The sequence below is a fragment of the Phaethon lepturus genome, unplaced genomic scaffold (assembly GCF_000687285.1).
Source record: "Phaethon lepturus isolate BGI_N335 unplaced genomic scaffold, ASM68728v1 scaffold31116, whole genome shotgun sequence".
NCBI lineage: Eukaryota > Metazoa > Chordata > Aves > Phaethontiformes > Phaethontidae > Phaethon > Phaethon lepturus.
Window position 1 is genome coordinate 30,856 of NW_010547415.1, and position 17,157 is coordinate 48,012.

The window sequence follows — 17,157 nt, forward strand, 5'->3', positions numbered from 1 at the left end:
TTTTCCTGGGCTCTCGTGGAAACAGCTATAAAATCCAGAAAATTACAAGCTGTAAGAGCAGTGATCAGGCATCCTGGCACTGCAGTTGCTTCTCAAGAGAAAGGCTGCAGAGACAAAAGAATATACCAGCATAAGCATCCAGCCTGCTGAGAAGATGCTGAGCACATTTGACACCTAGAAAAGTTGCAGTGGCTCTGGGTGGCTCAAAGGGCCTGTAGAGCAGTTGAGTTAAATGTTGGGATTCTGCCGTAGTGACGAGATGAATAAAAGTGACTAAGGTGATGATGGAGACCCTCCTCATCTTGGGAAATGAACTGTAGCACAGCTAGAAAACAGTATATTAGAGGGTATGTTAGCTAATATTTGGCCATCCGGCTAACAGGCTGAGAGGTGCTGCCTTGCTCCTTGTTTCTCCTGCTCCAGGAGTCTGCCTGCTCGGAGCCAGGTCCTCTGAGGGATGGTGTAGCATATTGTCAGGACATTCCTTCCAGTGTCCTTGTTTGAAAGTGTTTTTAACTTTTGCTTTGCTCCATCCTTCTTTGGGAACCTGTTGACCTGACCTAAACCAGAGTTAAACCAGAAGGTATTTGAAGCCCAGGCACTATGTAAATGAAGCCAAAGGGAAGGAAGCCTTGTTAATGAAACTTGCTTGGTGTGTCCTTTGGGTTGGGCATTTTATCTTTGCTTTTGATGGGGCATAGCAGCCTTTGCAAGCCTGATAGCAGGTTAACTGTGTGAAAGGAAGTCGTGGGTCTGACTCTTCCTTGCCTGGCAGGAGAGAGGTGAAAATATCTCTGCGAGGTAATTGATGGGTCAGTCATCTCTCTGTGGCCACATGGTATCAGTGGAAAGTCTGGAGTTCTGCATCATTGAAAGCTCCACCTGTTGGCTTGGAGCTGGATATGGAGCAGAAGTTGCAGTGCAGACTAATTTTTCTTCAGACTCTCAGGGGCAGGGACTGTAGGAAAATTAAGTCCTGGCATATCAATGCCAGGACACAGAAGCACTATTCTGGGTTTAAGGGGTTGATGGAACTGGGTTTGAAGTGACTAAGTAGTGTTTCGTTCTGTAAATGTCATTTTGGGTTGGACTGTTTTGCTAAAGAAATTAAGCTTCCCGCCTGGAGTGAAGTGGTTAGGGTTTTGTTTTGTATTTTTTGCGGGCAATGCTGTGACCACCCACCCACTCTGCAGAGGTAGAGATTTCAGCCTCTAGGGCTCTCCATGAAACAGATGGGCTGGGGAAGGCCATTGGCTAAATAAAACAGCGTTTCCAACAAATCTGCCACTGTCTGCTTTTCCCAGCAACTCTGGCTGCAGTCCCTTGTGTAAGAGCTAAATGATTATTTTAACATCTTGCTGCCTGTATGTCTTCTAGTTGACATTGGTGCACCTGCTTTCCCAGGGACATCTGGGTGGCTGAGTAGCATGAATCAGGCAGGGATGGCTCTGGAGGGGCAGCAACAGGCAGCCTGCCTTGAGCAGGGAGGTTGTTCAAGGGAAGCAGGCACCAGTTTGCCAAGCCTGTTTGGAGATGGCTGTTCTGCCATTTAAGGGGGTAGAGCAACAGTATAAAGTGCTGCTCAGGGAGGATGCCTGGGTTGCCTGTGCAATTTTTGCACTGTGGTTTTGTCCTATGGGAGAAGGGAGCCTTTATCTTCTTTTGGTTAATGGGATATCAGTGCTCCTGGGAGCAGAGGAAACAGCCCACTCAGAACTTCTGTGGGGTGGAAGAGACGTAGTGGCTTATCTTTTGTGCCCAGAGGACAGGTTTTGTGCCCCAGGTGGCCCTGTGTTTTCCCCTACTCCTTTGCAAGCAGATGATGTAGATTCCCAAAGAGGGCCAAAGCTTCCACAGAGACTGGGCTTCCCAGAACGATTTGGAGTGTCCCTCGAAGTCTGGGTTGGATTTGCTAGGCTGTCTCCAAGAAACGTGGGGCATTGGCACTTCTCATGAGCCAACGCTTCCAGGGAAGGGACGGGAAGGAGGGGTGTGAGGGGAGGTATTTGCACATCCCCCTTGCCAGCAAGAGCAATTGAAAGCAAGTGCTCTCTGGTACTCACATCCATGCATTTGTGCCTGTTCCACTGTAGGGAGCAGAGCCCAAATTCTGAGCTGATTCTTCCATGCAACATGCTGAAATGCAGCTTTCATGGGGGGAATTACAGACAAATGGGTTTAAATGAGGGGAATAAAGGTGGTGAACGTGATCGGATCTGCACTCCTGAGTAGTGGGCGTGCTTTAGAAAGCTGGATTTTACCTAAGGGTCTATATTATATAATTTTAAAGAAAAAGCCTGGGGATTTAAGTTAGTGCTGCAGAGGGAGCATGGTGGTGCAATGTTTAACTTAATGTGGAGGGACTTGGGGAGAGATCTTCCCTTGCATCCCAGGAACTGTGGTATGGAGGGGTAGGCGCACCAGATGTGTTCAGCCTGACTTCTTCCATATTATTTTAAGATTGAGAACTTTTTTGGGGTAAGAAATAGGTTAATATTTGAGAGTCAGTGCTTTTTGAGAGTACAATGCTAATAGGTTACTATACTAATTAAGTTCTTTGTCAGGGGAGCCAAAAGAAGTGGAGCTTGCAGCTGAAGTTGAATCCAGATGCCTCACGTGCAGCTCTGATGTTCGTCTGCACTAGTGTGGGCCCGGGATCGGCAGGGGAAAATGCAGGGAGGGAAGAGAGTGCCCCAGGACCAGCAGTGTGTGCCGGCCTGCGTTGCAGCTCTGCGGCTGCCAGGCAGACCTTCGCACTGAGCTGGGGAACCTTTGTTTAAGAACAGTGCAGCCCAGCAGGCTGTTACGCTTAATGAAATGTAAAGTGAGGGAATGAGCTGATGGAAACCATTGCCTCATTTCCATGGGATTTCCAGATCTTCTGCATTCATCCCCATCTCACATTTCAGATGGGAGGTTTTTCTGGAGGGTGGGCGATATCTTTGTTACATTTGTACAGATGTGGGCTTGATCCATGCTGGGTGTTGCTCGACAGCACAGTGATGCAAAAGCAGTAATAGAAGGAGAATTGCAAATGGTTAAAGTGGGTGTGATGGCATCCATTCTCTCAAAATTCCCGTTGAGGAGTTCTGACTAGAAAGATGGGAGTGTTTTAATGGTCTTTTTTTATCTCTGGATTCCAGCACACTTTAAAACCAAAAGAGCTGTATCAGACAGAACAAATAGACTTTTGCCCTCCGTAAGAAGAGTCTTTCTCAGAAGCTGTCCATACCAAGCAGCATCAACAAATTGCCCGATTACCGCTGGCAGCCTGATATGAGCCTGATCTATAAATGGGGTGACTTTGTACTCCTCAGGAATTACTCCTCTTGCCATAGCGGTGGGTCAGATCGACAGTAAAGCTGTGCTGTCTGCTGGCTGGCGTCTCTGCTAGCGAGTGCTGCTGGAGTCGGCAGTACATCAGCTGTGCTTTCAGTCAGCCTGCCGGGGAGGAGACCGGAGAGCAGACACAGGCTCCAGCCATGCAGACCTGGAGCTGTGTTACAAACAGTCCCGTGGGGGTTCTGAGTCTGGGACCCATGATTACCAGAAGGGGCCTGTTTGGCTTGATGCAGTATTGATAGCACCTGTTGTAGGATGCATAAATAGATTCTGTGCCATTAGAGTGCAGGTGACCAAGCTGGTTGCCATTTAATTGCCAAAGTTCAGCTTCTGGTGCCAGCTGCAGAGACCACAGATCATCTCCACTTCCCTCCCAGTGATGGGCCAAATCAAGAGGTGGCGTAGACTGATTATTTCACTTCACAATATACACTGAGTACTTGCTTATTTGTGTAGGCTGGGAACTCTGCACTGCTATCCATTGCAGAGACCTCTTTCTGTCTTCTTGTTTATACATTGATCTTTGAACAAACTTTCCAACACCTTGGCTCACAGGCTGCAGCCAACACACCATAGCTCCCTAGTTTTGGGGCTCAGCTCCCCAGAAGCAGTTGATTTGGGATCTGCTGAAGAATATTTGAACTGCTGCTGTGTTTTCTACTGTGAAGATGATCTGGGCTTTTGTTCCCATCCTCCAACAGGATCATTGTGTACACACGGCTGCCGATACAGAGCTCTGGGTTCAGGATACTCTCTTTGGATCTGTGTTGACATTTGAGTGTATTTATGCTAACCTTTGTTCCTGTTACTCGTTCCCTTCTTCCTTTGCCTGTTTCAATTCCTACTTGTATGTCACGTCTTTCTGCTTACATTAGATTGACTTTTCGCTGTGGGGTAATGCAAAGCCTGTGGGCACTGTGGTAATCCAGTTAACAGGTAGTTCTGTGTGGGTTTTAAGTTAAAGGGATGTTGGCAGGTTAAGAAGAATGCATTTTAATATGACATACCACCACCTCGCTTTCAGCACTAACGTGCCAAATGATTGAAGCATAAAATAATTTTTAACCATCTAATTTGCTTCCCACCATTTATGGTGTTTTCACCTCCTTATTCTCCCTGCTTGGACAGCGGAAACAGCGTCGGCACTTCTTCATGCCCTACTCTATCAAGGTTGTGTTGAGTCCAAGACCCTGCAGGGGAATGTTTGTTTCAAAAATAAACACTTGGCTGTAGAACGGGGGGAAAATGCAATCAGACATCTTTGGTATTAGGTCTTGTAAATGTTTGCATGAGATTTTTCTGAATTAAAAAGCAAGAACTTGACCAGGTGATCAAATGCCTCCATTGAAGGAGCAGGGGACAAGTTTCGTCCTGATAGATCCTCTGATCTGTCCCTTTGATTCCTACCTTCAGGTTTCAGTTGAAGTAATTTCTTTTTCATTACAATAGGCTGCATCATCTGACTTGACTTCTGTGTTAGTATCTTCTCATTAGAGTAGAAGTGAATATTCAAGGCCAAGATAGTAATAGTGGATCCCAGGAGGCGTTGAGCTGATTTCAGGAGAGCCTGTTGTGAACTCTTGGTAATTCTGAGAATCGGGCTTCTTTTAGAAGAGAGAAATAGGAATCTGGGAACCCACATTTCAGGCTACCGTACTGAGAAAATGTGGTGGTCTTCCATAAGCTAAAGCATCTTATGCACCATATAGATGCTCCTTTATGAGGACCTTATGCTGTCCTTCAGTGCCATTGGTATCCTGTGCTTTGGCATTACATAAGTAAGCTGTTGTATTGGCCAGCCTGTCCATTACATCTTTTGGCTTTCTTTGATCTCCTTGCAGTGCCTAGGTATTGCTTTACCTAAGGAGAGTTGTCAGTCTCACCACTCCTGACTCAGCAGTTGCTTAAATGATTGTGCCTGAATTCACACTTAGTCCTGCTTGCATTCGTAGTCATAGTTGCCAATTTCCTACTCAGAAGCTGGGAAAAGGTGGTTTGGGAAAGGGTCTTAACCTTTGCTCTTGGCTCCCTGCATTTGCCAATTTCCATTTGTACTGGAAAACTGCTTTGAAAACCTTTCTTAAATTTGCACCCTCTCTCTCCACAGGAACAATGGGAGAAGGAGGTCAAAGAGGAGGGGACACCTCTGACCAAGTATTATACCCAGTGGAAGAAGCTAAGAGAGAAGGAGATACAACTGGAAATCAGCGGCAAAGAAAGAGTAAGAATGAAGTGCCTAACTTACTGGATGTCATCTGTGCTGTGGGAAGACAAGGCAGCTATGTCCCGATAGCAGGATAGCGGCTGGTCAAAACCAGCTCCACTAGTGTGAGCTGAAATTGGCTTGAGCTGTGTGAGTGTGTAGGCTGGGCATTCTTGGAAAGAGCATGGGTGTGGCTGGACAGCAGCCTAGCCGGTGTCTTAAGCTCCCTGCGGATTTGTCTTACAGGGGTCTTTATGAGCAACGTGTATGTCTTCTGCCTGTAGCCTGTTCATTTGCCCAAGTCAATAGAGGATGGGTGAGATAGGGTGAAGTAGCGCTATGCTAAATTTCCCTCTGTCCCTGTTTAGGCTCATGGTGTTCAAGGCCCATTGGTACAGCAGCCTTTGTAATTCAAGGCTAGAAGACAGTAGTGGTAGAGAAATTGTGTGTACTGGCAGGGGTAGGTTCGGTAACAGATTTGATTGCGTCTGAGCAACTGGGGCAATAGCCTTATTGTGGATGTTACTTTTGGAAGAAGCATGTGATGGAGTTTTGAAGTTTAGACTGTGTACACAGTTCCTGTTCTGTGTGTTCATCCCCACATTGGTGGGCTTTCTCACATTGCTTTGGGCAGTTTGCATAATTTCTCGAAAACTGCATTCCTTTCTTGACAGCAAAACAGAGTGGCTCATGTAGTCCTTTAGCTCTTTTTTCCAGCCTGGCAGAATGTGACTGGATTGCCATGCTAAAACCTAACATTGCAAGAAAGTAGGGAGGGGAAAATGCCCCTCTCCTTAGAAAAGGGAATATCAGAGATGAGTTCTGTTTTGCGTTTTCTTATTTCACCCATGTGGGGGTGACTGGTTGTGAGGTGGGACTTTTTGTCTGGACAGAAGTGCTTAGCGTGCCATTTCCCACATCTCCTGCCCAAGGGAAGGCTCCTCGGCCCCTCCTCATGGCACTGCACTCCAGGATGCAGAAGGTGGGGGTGGGAGCTTGCTTACATTAGGAGTCTAAAGGAAAGCTGTCTCGATGCTAATGCAATGAAAGTGGCTGAGCTAGGCTCTTGGCCAGGGAGCAGGAAATAGATATAATTGGTGTCTCCAGCGTATGGTGGGGAACGATTAAAATAATCGATAGGACATGAGGATGATTGGCTCTGAGCCAAGTCCCGGAGCGTGGTAGAAGACCTGGGAGATCCTAGAAATGCTCAGTTTCATATACCAGCCTGAGATAAGGACAGGAGCTGAAATTCCCTGGGGCAGCCATGCAGAGGGAACAAAAAGCACACTTGTTTTCTGTGCAAACTCAGCAGGAGAATGTGGCCTTTGCAGAAAAGAAATTGGGAGTGGGGGGAGCTAAGAAGCAGCAAGGAGTGATGGCTGTGAGTGGGGCTAATTTTTTACCCAAAACTGGCCCTGCTAGTGTGAGCTGACACTTCCCTGGTACTGAAGCAGCTATCACAAGGGGAGAGGAGATCAGGCCTCAGTGTAGACAAGCCCGCGTCTCCCATTAAAGGGAGGAGGGGAGCTGGAGCTCCTTAGGGTGGCCAGGACCAGGTGAGGTGGAGAACTCTCCTTCAGGGGGATTGCTTTTGTATAGCAAGGCTCAAGAGCGTGACTCCTGAAACCAGGTGAAATCTGATGGGCAGTGTCAGGAACTTGTTTTCTCTTGGAGAAAGTGGGATGAACAGATAGTCTGTCTCTCTCTACAGTTTTCGGAGTTAGCTTTCCGAAAGGCCTGTGGCTGCCTGACATCTTTGCTTGGTGAATGGGGCTGTTGTCTCTCTCAGTGGGGACTGCTAGCTTAATGATGCAGCATTGTGAGCCCCAGCAGGAGCGTGAACACCATGAGGCCCATTAGGGCTGGGAAAATCCATGTCCCATTAGCAGCCATTGGGGGGAAAAAAATAATAACAGAAAAATCAGCCTGGCTTTCAGCTGCTATGAGCTGCAGCTTGCCTTATATAAGAACGCTGACCCCGTCTGCCCATTCCATTTGCTTTTCCCAATGGTTTTTAATGGGATATAGACTAATCGGCTTCGTGAGACTCAGTAGATAGTAACCCTCTAGCTGGGGATTAAAAGACTGGCCCCCAAATTACCTAATTACTGCTACTGCGTGATGAACACCGGCTGTATCTGTGAGCTGCGGCTCATTCCTTTGCTTTGTAATCACTCCGCAGCTAGTAGGGTTTTCTCGTGCCTTTATTTTGAGGTGCCCATCTTGAAGGCACTCCTGTGGAGTCTCAGAAAGTTGGAGGTAGCACAAGTCAGCATGATTCAACACCAGGTCCTTTTTAATAGGCCCAGGTTGAGTTCAACCAGTACTGATATGAACCAAAACTGTAGGCTGCTTTTGGAAATGGGGACTTTTCCTAGACAGTATGGAAATACAAAGAAGTCCTAACAGCCTCTACTCCCTGCTTTACATGCTCTGCATAAGATACTGGAGAAATTTTTCACAATGTTGAGATGTCTCTCTCTTTTGCTCCCTTGAGTTGGAGAATTGGAGAAGACTGTTCCACATCATGTACATGAGACATTTTAATCATACACAGCTCCATTTCCACTTTAAACCTGCTAAGTGATATGTTCCATGGAAACATCCCATGCTGAGGACACGTGAGGAGGGAGAAGGAGTCCTTGGATGATTTTTGCATTTCATTTACTGCTGCTGCGCAGTAACAGTGACCAGGGTCATGGGGAACGGGACAAGCCAATAGGGACTTGGGCACTTGATGCATGTTTGTTTGTTGTCAAAACTGGGTTTCTCTTCTGTTTATGACACTTGCAACCTCAACATAATCCTGGTTAGGCAATGCTGGACTCCTAACTGCTGCTGTTGCTGAAGAGTGATAGCTACCAATGCTGCCAGACAGGGACTCTGCAGGTAGCATGGCTCTTGGCACAGAAGAGGGCCCAAAGATGCTGCTTGTGGCTGGGAGACTGCCAGAGTCAGCTCAGCATGTCATACTGATGTTTCCGGTACCTGTTGGAGTGATGGTCTCTGGGACATGAGAGGCCTTGACTGAAATGGAGCTACCTGATGGTCCAGGTCTTGGACTGCAGGAAGCGTTGGTGCTTCTCCCCAAGGCTGGGATGAAGGCAGCATGACCTGGCTGAGGCACTTGTAGAGGCAAGGAATCTATAAACTGAAAGGGATCAGGTATGGGGACTGTGTCTGTGATCACAGCCTAACGCTAGCTTAGAAGCATAGCTGCTGATATACTTTAGCTTCTGAGACCTTTGTGTTTTATTTCTGGACCCTCTCACTGAATCGGTATTTCTGGAGCATCTCCCTCTGCCCTCCCACCCTCCATAAAGTTATATGCCAGAACAGATGAGATGAGTGAAGCATGTCCACCAGAACTGGTAGGGACTAAGGAAAATGTTTTCACCCTAGCAGCTCCCCTGCCCCACGTTATGTTGGAGCATAACCACCCTAGAAAAGGGGATGGTCACACTATGTCGTTAGGCCAGCTGAGGGCAGCTGTTGGGCAGTGACTCTGGATTGCTGCTCTTGCTGTGTTTTGTGTCCCAAGTCTGTTCTCTGGCCTGCAGTGACTGCTTTTGGAAAGCCAGTCATGTGCTGCTTTCTTCACACACCTTTCCAGCACAGAGACAGCCCAGCAGGTCTCTGCAGGGCCAGTGGAAGGAGAGGCATCTCATAGTGGAAAAGAGCTGATGGGAAGCTGATTTAAAATTAGGACCCTGCAAATGGTGGTTGGTGATTTGCTTCCCTCTCCCCGTCTCTGGCCAGCTTCTGACTTTCCATCCTGGTGCTGCAGGTTATTGCTTGTAAGTGCTCAGCTCCCAGAATCAATATTGCCCAGCTGGGGACCATAACCATGAAACAAGCTGGGAGAAATTGCAGGAGCAAATGCATGTCTCCGTGTCTCTCGTTGTCTCTCCCCTCCATCCCTGTATTCCCACTCTATTTGTCTCTCTGCTGAGAGTTGCCTTTCTATATAGACACTGCTTTGCTGCTGCTCCTGACGGGGGAAGTTCATGGGAGGATTGCAGTGGGATGTGGTCAGAGAGGAGTGTGTTGAGGAGTGGTCTGACGGATGGGAGCGAGCAAATGAGTTATTACTCGCAGGGCGAATGTTTCCAAGCAAGCTAATGTGTGCTAATGCATGAGTGCTTCCCAGGAGGTGTGCGGCTAGGCGCGGGCAGCGGGCAGCTGATGTTCAGCGAGCACTTGGGATTTAATTTGCATTCTGATTATCTTTGCCCTGCTGGCCTGAGCCCTTGCAAGTAAATCCTCCCCCTAATCCCCCTCCGGAGAGGTGTAAAGAGCAGTGAGGTGGTGTCAATTGCAAGTACTTAATAGCATTGATATTGGCTGTCTGCAGCAGCAAGGCTTTTGGCCCATTGATCTCCTTAAGAGCTTGCAACTCAGGAGGCCGTGGTGTACACAGACCTTAAGCATCTTCAGCACCATGCCATTTAACTGTGCTGAAATCTGCAGCCAAAAAGAAAGTGCCTTTGCTATAGCTGTCACAGCTTTTGGCGTTGGTGGAAAACTGCTACTTCAGAGATGACCAGCACAGTCTGTCTTGATTGTGCTTGGCTGCCCAAGCTCACAGCGCCTTCATGGCTTTCAGTCCAGAGATCTAGGACAGCCAGCTTGTCATGGATGTCTTGCATTTTTATCCATGCTAAGGTACCAGCACTAGATGGCCCATTAGCAATAGTAGTTTATTAGGTAAAGATCAATAGAGCAATGGTGCTTTGCATGTCTCATTCACCTTTGTAACCAAGTCACGAATCTATCTGTTGCTGCCCTAGTTGTCAGCAGGCAGACCCAACTGTTCTTGACAGTGTGGCTTACACATACTGGGCAAAGCCAAGTTCCTGTGTTTAAACTCGTCACTTTATGTTTAAAAGTACAATTTGAGGTTGTTCTTACTGTTGGTTTTGTTTTTTTCCAGCTTGAAGACTTGAACTTCCCAGAAATAAAGCGTAAGAAGCAAGATGAAAGGAAGGAGGAAGATAAGAAGGAGTTCAAGGACCTATTTGACCTGGACAGTGACTCTGATGAGGAGAATGTTGGATTCCCTATAAAAGGTATGGGGCTGGGCATACCTTCTCCTTGCCCGTAATTCTGTATGATGTGGGTCAATACAGGGGTGCATGCTGGCCATGTTTGGTTCAAAAGATCTATTGTTAGGGAGAGACAGCGCAAGATGATGATGCCCTTTGGAGGCTTTTTAAAGTGACAGGCAGAAGGTGGTTGGGAGGCTTTTATCTTTCTTTCCCTCTCCTACTTTGTCACTCCAGCTCATTTTAAAGCCTTAGTCCTGCATTAGTCGTTTTATGTACATGAGCTGTACTCTCTCCTCCCTTTAGCACCTTTCTTTTGTCACAGACACTGGCCTCAACATGGTAGCCCAAGAACTACCATGTTGGTAGTTTGGCTGAACACAGACCATGCTTTCAAAGGCTTCAAAGTAGTAGCCATGGTTCATATTATAATTCCCAAAGAGTGAGTTCTCCTTCCTGTGGTTATAACCTGTGCAGGTTCTGGGCTAAAGTCTCACCTTGGAGAACATAAAAGTGTTTTCTGTCTTTTTGCAATGTGAGTGGAGGTGCAGAAATTCATGTTTTGTTTCTGCCCCTATAAAAGAGGAGTAAGAATGTTCTACCTGACAGCATGCTGGGGCTTTGCTGTATACTTCATTGCAAACAATAGCTATCGTAAGGGCTGGCTACCAGAACAAGGGTCTTTGATGGAAGAATGGTTATCCTCTCTTTGAATGCACTTCTGATTTATTTATTTTATAGGGACTGATGTGGCAAGTATTCTTGACAAGCCAAGAAAATCTAGAGCTTCTGGAGAAAATGGAGTGATGTCACTCTCTGGCTGTGACCACGAGGGGGCCACACTAAATTGTGGAACCTGCCTGAGAGGTTCCCCACAAAATTTGAGGAAAAAAGTAGATGCTCTTTTTGTAATTTGGAATGTTTGGGATATCACAGGTTTTCTAAATGCATTGTCTTTTGTATAGTAGGGTGACTTGCAGGAATACAGGGTTTTCTTGTTTGGAGATTTAATCTACAGCTAAAGTCCTAGTCTGTGGTGCACATTGTAAGGCGTGAGGATAAATCTTGAGACTTACCGCAGAACCAGTGAGCATTGTCTCCCTCACAGGCATCTGTGACATGGGAGGAAGAAAAGGCTGGAAAACCCTTGTTTGATAGCTTGAGATTGAGGTCAGTGGAATTTTGTTAGGTGACTCGGCAAAGAATGGGAGGAGAGCAAAAGCGAGCACATGACCCACCAAAGTGATGGGAGAGCAGTGTGGCATCAAAATGATTTGCTAAGATACATTCTTGTGATCTGGGGTTGTCCTGCCTGTCATACGAGTCAATGCCTTAGAAGAATCCCAGTGGCTTCTAAAAAGGCAGTGATAACTGCAGTTCAGAAGGCAGGTTGCTGGGAGGCAGGGAAACCCGGGGTCTCTTCTATGCCTCTCAGGAACTGACTTTATGTACACTTGGCAAGTTTCTTGGACTGATGAACTTCTGGATGTACGTTGGGATCCTAACGGGGCATGTCTGTGATGAACGTTACTGATGGCACAATACAAGGTTTATGGCAGCTGTCTGTTGGCACCTAATGTACGCAGCTTCTACCTTGTTTCTGGTGCTTGCCTGCTTGCTGTAGAAATCTCCTGAATATTAAGGATTGCAATCTACTTGCTAGGCATGGCTTTTGCCCCCCTGCCTGTGCATGTGCTTGCGACGTTTGTCCATGAGGTTCTTTCGCAGCTTAAAGGGGATGACATATATTGTGAAGAGAGTGCAAATGAGGACTAAGGCCCACATGGGCCTCTCAAAGGACTCTCTCTCCTCTGTATGAGTCCCACAGCTGTGGTATCTAGTCCGTGGCATCTAGTTGCTGAGCATGCATCAGCACTGCAGTGTCAGTAATGGGCCTTGCCTTCCAACATTCCTGGGTCAGCTGCCTCTCCATAGTCTTTGTTCTTAGTAGGGTGTTTTCTGGAGGGAGGCAACAGGCCCTGAAGGCAGCTTCCATCTCAAGGAGCAACTGTGTTCAGCCCTGCCATGGATCCTGAGGCGCTGGGTGGAGACATCGGAGCACTGGGTCTGTACTGTAGCATCGGGTGAAGTCCCCTCCAGGCAATGGTGTGACTCCGCAGTGGGAAAGGGACAGGGAACAGGGAGGCTGGGAAAAGTGCTTGTGTCTTGGGAGATGCATACAATGAGCTCTTGTTCTTACGCTGTGTGGGGTGTGAGATGTTCCCAGCCATGCTCTGCATTCAGTAACTGTCAGGGCTGGCTGCAGATGGAAGTCAGAGAAGCCAGTGCTTCAGTTTGCAGCAGTTCCCTGTCTTTATGGCCATTGTTCTACTGGGTGGCCAGATGTAAGGGAATTTGGGAGGTCCTGCAGCTGCTGTGGCCTGTGTATTCACTTCTTTACCTGTGAGGTTTGAAGGCATAACAATCTCCTCTCCTCAAATAAGGCAAAAGGAGAGTCTGGGACAATGGAAGGACTTTGGTTCATCTTGAGTCGGCCTCAAACTCCTTCCGAGAGGCATGTTGAGCAGCTGATGGCAGAAATCTAGGCAGGAAATAAGACAAGACTGCCCTGGATGGACCTCCAGGGAGAGGAAAACAAGAAATATGATTGAGAATGTCCAGTGATGCTGACCGTCTTGAAAAGTGACAGGGAGAGACCTGATCCCAGGCAGATTGGTGCTATGAAAGTAACTGTGACAACTGATATGTTCTTGTGGATCTGGGAAGCTCATCAGAGCAGATCAGCTCTTCCAACACACTACTTCCAGACGTGGGCAGAAAGAGATTCCTCTCGGAATGGAAGCAGGGGAGTGGTTTGGGAATGCCAAGGCTTATGTGGGAAAAGAATAGGAGGCTTATTGGAAAGGTCAGCCATATCCAGAGACATCCATGCTCTCCTCATTAGCAAGGCTTAGCAGCAGCACCCAAAACTCTGTTTAGAGTTCTTACTGGAAAGAGCCAGTTCTGGAGACCCGGGGATATGTAGTTCTCTGCAAAGAAGGAGGAGGGAGGGACTTCTGTAAAGGAAGGAGTTCCCTGCAGAAAAGTCTTAGCTAGATAGTTGCAGTGGTCTGTTGCTGTAACTCATCCTCTTCTCCTCTTCGGCAACCCCACGGGTTAAATCTGTGAAGATGGTTGCCCTGGTCTGTAAAACTCTCTTCCCCCTGGTGATTACTACATAAAAGTCTGGATTTCAGAACTTGCTGCTGGTGCAGCATCATTGTGGCTTTCTGGTGGGATGTTGGGTATGGAGGCATAGTGAGAATGGCCCCCATCTCTCGCCAACCACAGCTTGCCAAAATCTTTCCTGTGTTGACAGGATGCTTTTCCAATTAGTAGCTGTTTTGGCCTGTCAGGTCCCAGACCAAATTCACAAGAGTGGAAAATTGCCTGCTAAAAGCCAGGAAATCATCAGTTTTCTGTTATTTAGCTGCTGTTCAAAGCCCCCCATACCTTTTCTTTTGATTTAAATTAAATATTGTATCAGTGAAATGTTGATTTCAGTTTACACTGTCGCTAATCTGTCTGGAAGAGGGTAGGCCTGGAGAGCAGCTAGAGTCCTTGGGTTAACCATTGCTAGCCAAAACATCTTGCTCAACTAGCTTCTACCTCAAAGATCTTTGTTTTTCTCAGGGCAGAGCAGCCTTCTGAAGAGGTCTTTCCAATCCCAGACAGAGAGTGTATGGCATGTTTTTCCCAAACTGAGGGGGTTGAGGAGCTCCTTATTCTCAGTTTGCTATTAGTCATTGGAGGGGAGGGCAAAGGTAGATGATGAAAACTGTCCCTGCACATGGGAGGGGAATAACATGCACATCCTGTTGTCCTCCAGCAGCACTGGTGCAGTTGTGCATTACCTTCCCTTCCGTTCTGAGTGCCTCCCGCTTGTCCACTTCCACCATTTTCAGCTGTGCTGTAGCAGAGGAAGATTTGCTGTGCCCAGCCCCAGGCACTGCTGCAGGAAATGGCCGCCAGCAGTTTGGTGTTTGCAGCTTGCACAGCACTTGGCCCCAGTGTGCTGCTCCCAGATGGGAACCACTCGCCCCAGCTCTCCTCCCACTGGAGAGAAGGAGCGGTAGCAGCATCTGGCAGAGGCACCTCCTCCAGAATCCTCCCGGAACAGCATCCCTTCAGCAGGCAAGGAGGGGCTGCTGGGGACTGCACTGGAGTTGAATAGGAAGCATCATAAATTTCCTGGAAAGTAGGAGAAACTGTGGCATGGGCTGGGGAGCAGATTCAGATGGGGTAGGTCCTGTGGGGAGAATCAGTGTGGGCATAACATTGTGGTAGTGGATTCTCACAGGGCAGATGCTCCTGGAGGTATCCTTGGAGTGATTCAGAGGGGAGAGTCAGCTCTAGCCAGGTGTTACAGCCGTGAATCTTTCTGCCCTTCAGTTCCAGGGCTGCACTATAATTGCATGTGTTGAGGAGAGGGATAACAGGCATAAAGATGCAGGTGCAAGCTAAACACCTCCAGTGCTCTTGCAGTATATGGAGATATCAGGGAAGACGAAAAAGTATGTTCAGGGCAGGAGAGGTTACAGGGCAGTCAGCAGCTTAGAGATGTTCTGAACTGAGGATTGTGGAGGGACTCTTTCGTTTAATGTCCTCTGATGAATCACTTGGTTCCCTGATAGTCCCCGATTCTCATTAATGTGGCTTCCACAGCATCCTCTGGTAACATGGTAAGACATGCCACAACTTCAACGTAGACATTACTTGAAAAAAGCATTTTTTTTTTCCTTTAAGTCTGCTGCCCACTGAACTCGCCGATCAGCCTCTTGTGCTAGCTACAGCCATGAGCCTGCTTTAATGGCCCATGTAGGATCCAGGCATAAACCTTTCTCTTAGGTCTGTCTTCTGAATCCTAACTCCAGTTTTGCATTAGGCTGGAGATGAAAGGCTGATAAGAGGCCATCCACTTCCCTTGGCCCAAGCCTTCTTCCTAGTCCTTCAGGTCCTGCAGGACCCAGCAGCAGATAAGCTCTCTTGATCCTTCCTTACCTTAACCTTAGCAGCTTCACAGCAGCCCAAACCGTGATAAGCCATTTATCTTTGACAGCAGCAGCCTTTTCCCTAGCTCCGTAAGCTTTGCAGGTCTTCAGTCTCTTCCTTCCTGAGTCCCAACCCTGACTTCAGCCTTTTCTGTAGGCCACAGGTTCCTGGTAGAAAAAGCCTCCCACCCATCTGAATCTTCATTTTCACTCCTCAGGCCTCGCTGAATCCAACAGTGAATGAATGAATCTCTTCCGAATCCTAGTGAGACTAGCAATAACAAATGTTTCTGTGTCATGTTTATAGAAGTCTCATTGGGTTTCTTTGTGGTTTGACCCCCTGCTCTGGCAGTACTGTCACTTCTGTTTATTTTAGGGGTTCCTGACAGAACGGAGAGGGAATTCAGTCAGGAAGTTCATCAGCACAAGTCCGTGTCTGCTCCTTTCAGAACCTGGAAATGAGGAACGCTGGTTAGCTCCCTGTCCGTGCATCTTGCGTTGCGCTGGGAGACCTCAACCGAGATCACATTTTGGGGGTGGGGGGTGCTGCTGCATAGCCTGCTGGGGAGGAGTAGCCCCTGCTCAGTGAGTCAATATGAAAAATTCAGGTGTAATAATTGAGGCAGGAGAGGGAGGGATGTCTCAACACAGTTGGAGTGGGATTTGAGACAGGACTCTGAGCTTACATGTCCAGGATCCCAGTATAGTGGTCCTTCTAACGAGGTGACACTGCCTGTTGGCTATTTCTTGTTGCTGTGTTTTGGTCTGCACCTGGCTGTGGTGCAGCCACACCAGGGAATAAATGGCAAGCAGTGCATTGATGCATGCAGCAGGTAAGTCTGCACAGGAAAAGGAAGGAAAGTGTTGAATGCACAGTTGTTTTTTAATCTTGTGGATCTGAGGGGGATTCTTCCTACCTTGTGCAGGTGGAGCTGAAAGCTGCCTGCACATTTCAAAAAAACACCCCCGGCATCCTCCCCAAGAGTGCAGGAAAGGTGGTGAACGCAAACAGTTTCATCACATCAAGACAAGCTGCCCTCTGGAATGGAGAAAGCATTTGGCAGGCAGGAGAGACTCCCTTGCTTGGGTCTCTGCAAGGTCTGAAGAGGGGAGAGAAACAAGCTTGCACATTTCAGGAACCCCTGAGCAGGCAAGGGCAGAAAGAGCTGGGAGATGGGGAGGAAAGAGCGTGGATTTGATCAATCTGTGTGTCGCTAGTGAGGGTGGGCAAGTTCATTTACCAGCTGACGGATCTCTGGGAGGAAAGGCGGCTGCTCCTGGAAATTATTAATGGCTTAGAAAGAGGTGCTGGACTGCCTCGTCATGAGGCAATTAAAGGCGAGAAGGGAGTGTGGCTGCAGCGTCTCTCCGGGCCTGGCTGTAATGAGTGATCTGTCCACATTAGGTGTTGGTGTGCCTCTAATGAACTTGAACAGATTTCTTTATTTATCCCTCACGTAATCATATTACATCAATTTAGTGCCAGACTGGTGGGGGCCGGGGGTGTGGAAGGAGAGGTCAGACATTTTCATTTCCTAGCAGAATAATCATGGCCCTTCTTTGTGGCAAAATT

The 17,157-nt window shown here is 47.7% G+C and overlaps 1 protein-coding gene across 1 annotated transcript in view; it reads left to right on the forward strand.

The window, feature by feature from the left end:
- The window catches only part of NOC2L (nucleolar complex associated 2 homolog (S. cerevisiae)), a gene marked incomplete at its 5' end in the record, with an annotated part of 52,435 nt that overhangs the window by 30,035 nt on the left and 5,243 nt on the right, over positions 1-17,157 (forward strand). Inside the window, 2 exons of the mRNA XM_010289644.1 lie at positions 5,450-5,563; positions 10,482-10,617. Coding sequence (XP_010287946.1) covers positions 5,450-5,563; positions 10,482-10,617 — 250 coding nt within the window. The remainder of the gene's footprint in view (positions 1-5,449; positions 5,564-10,481; positions 10,618-17,157) is intronic.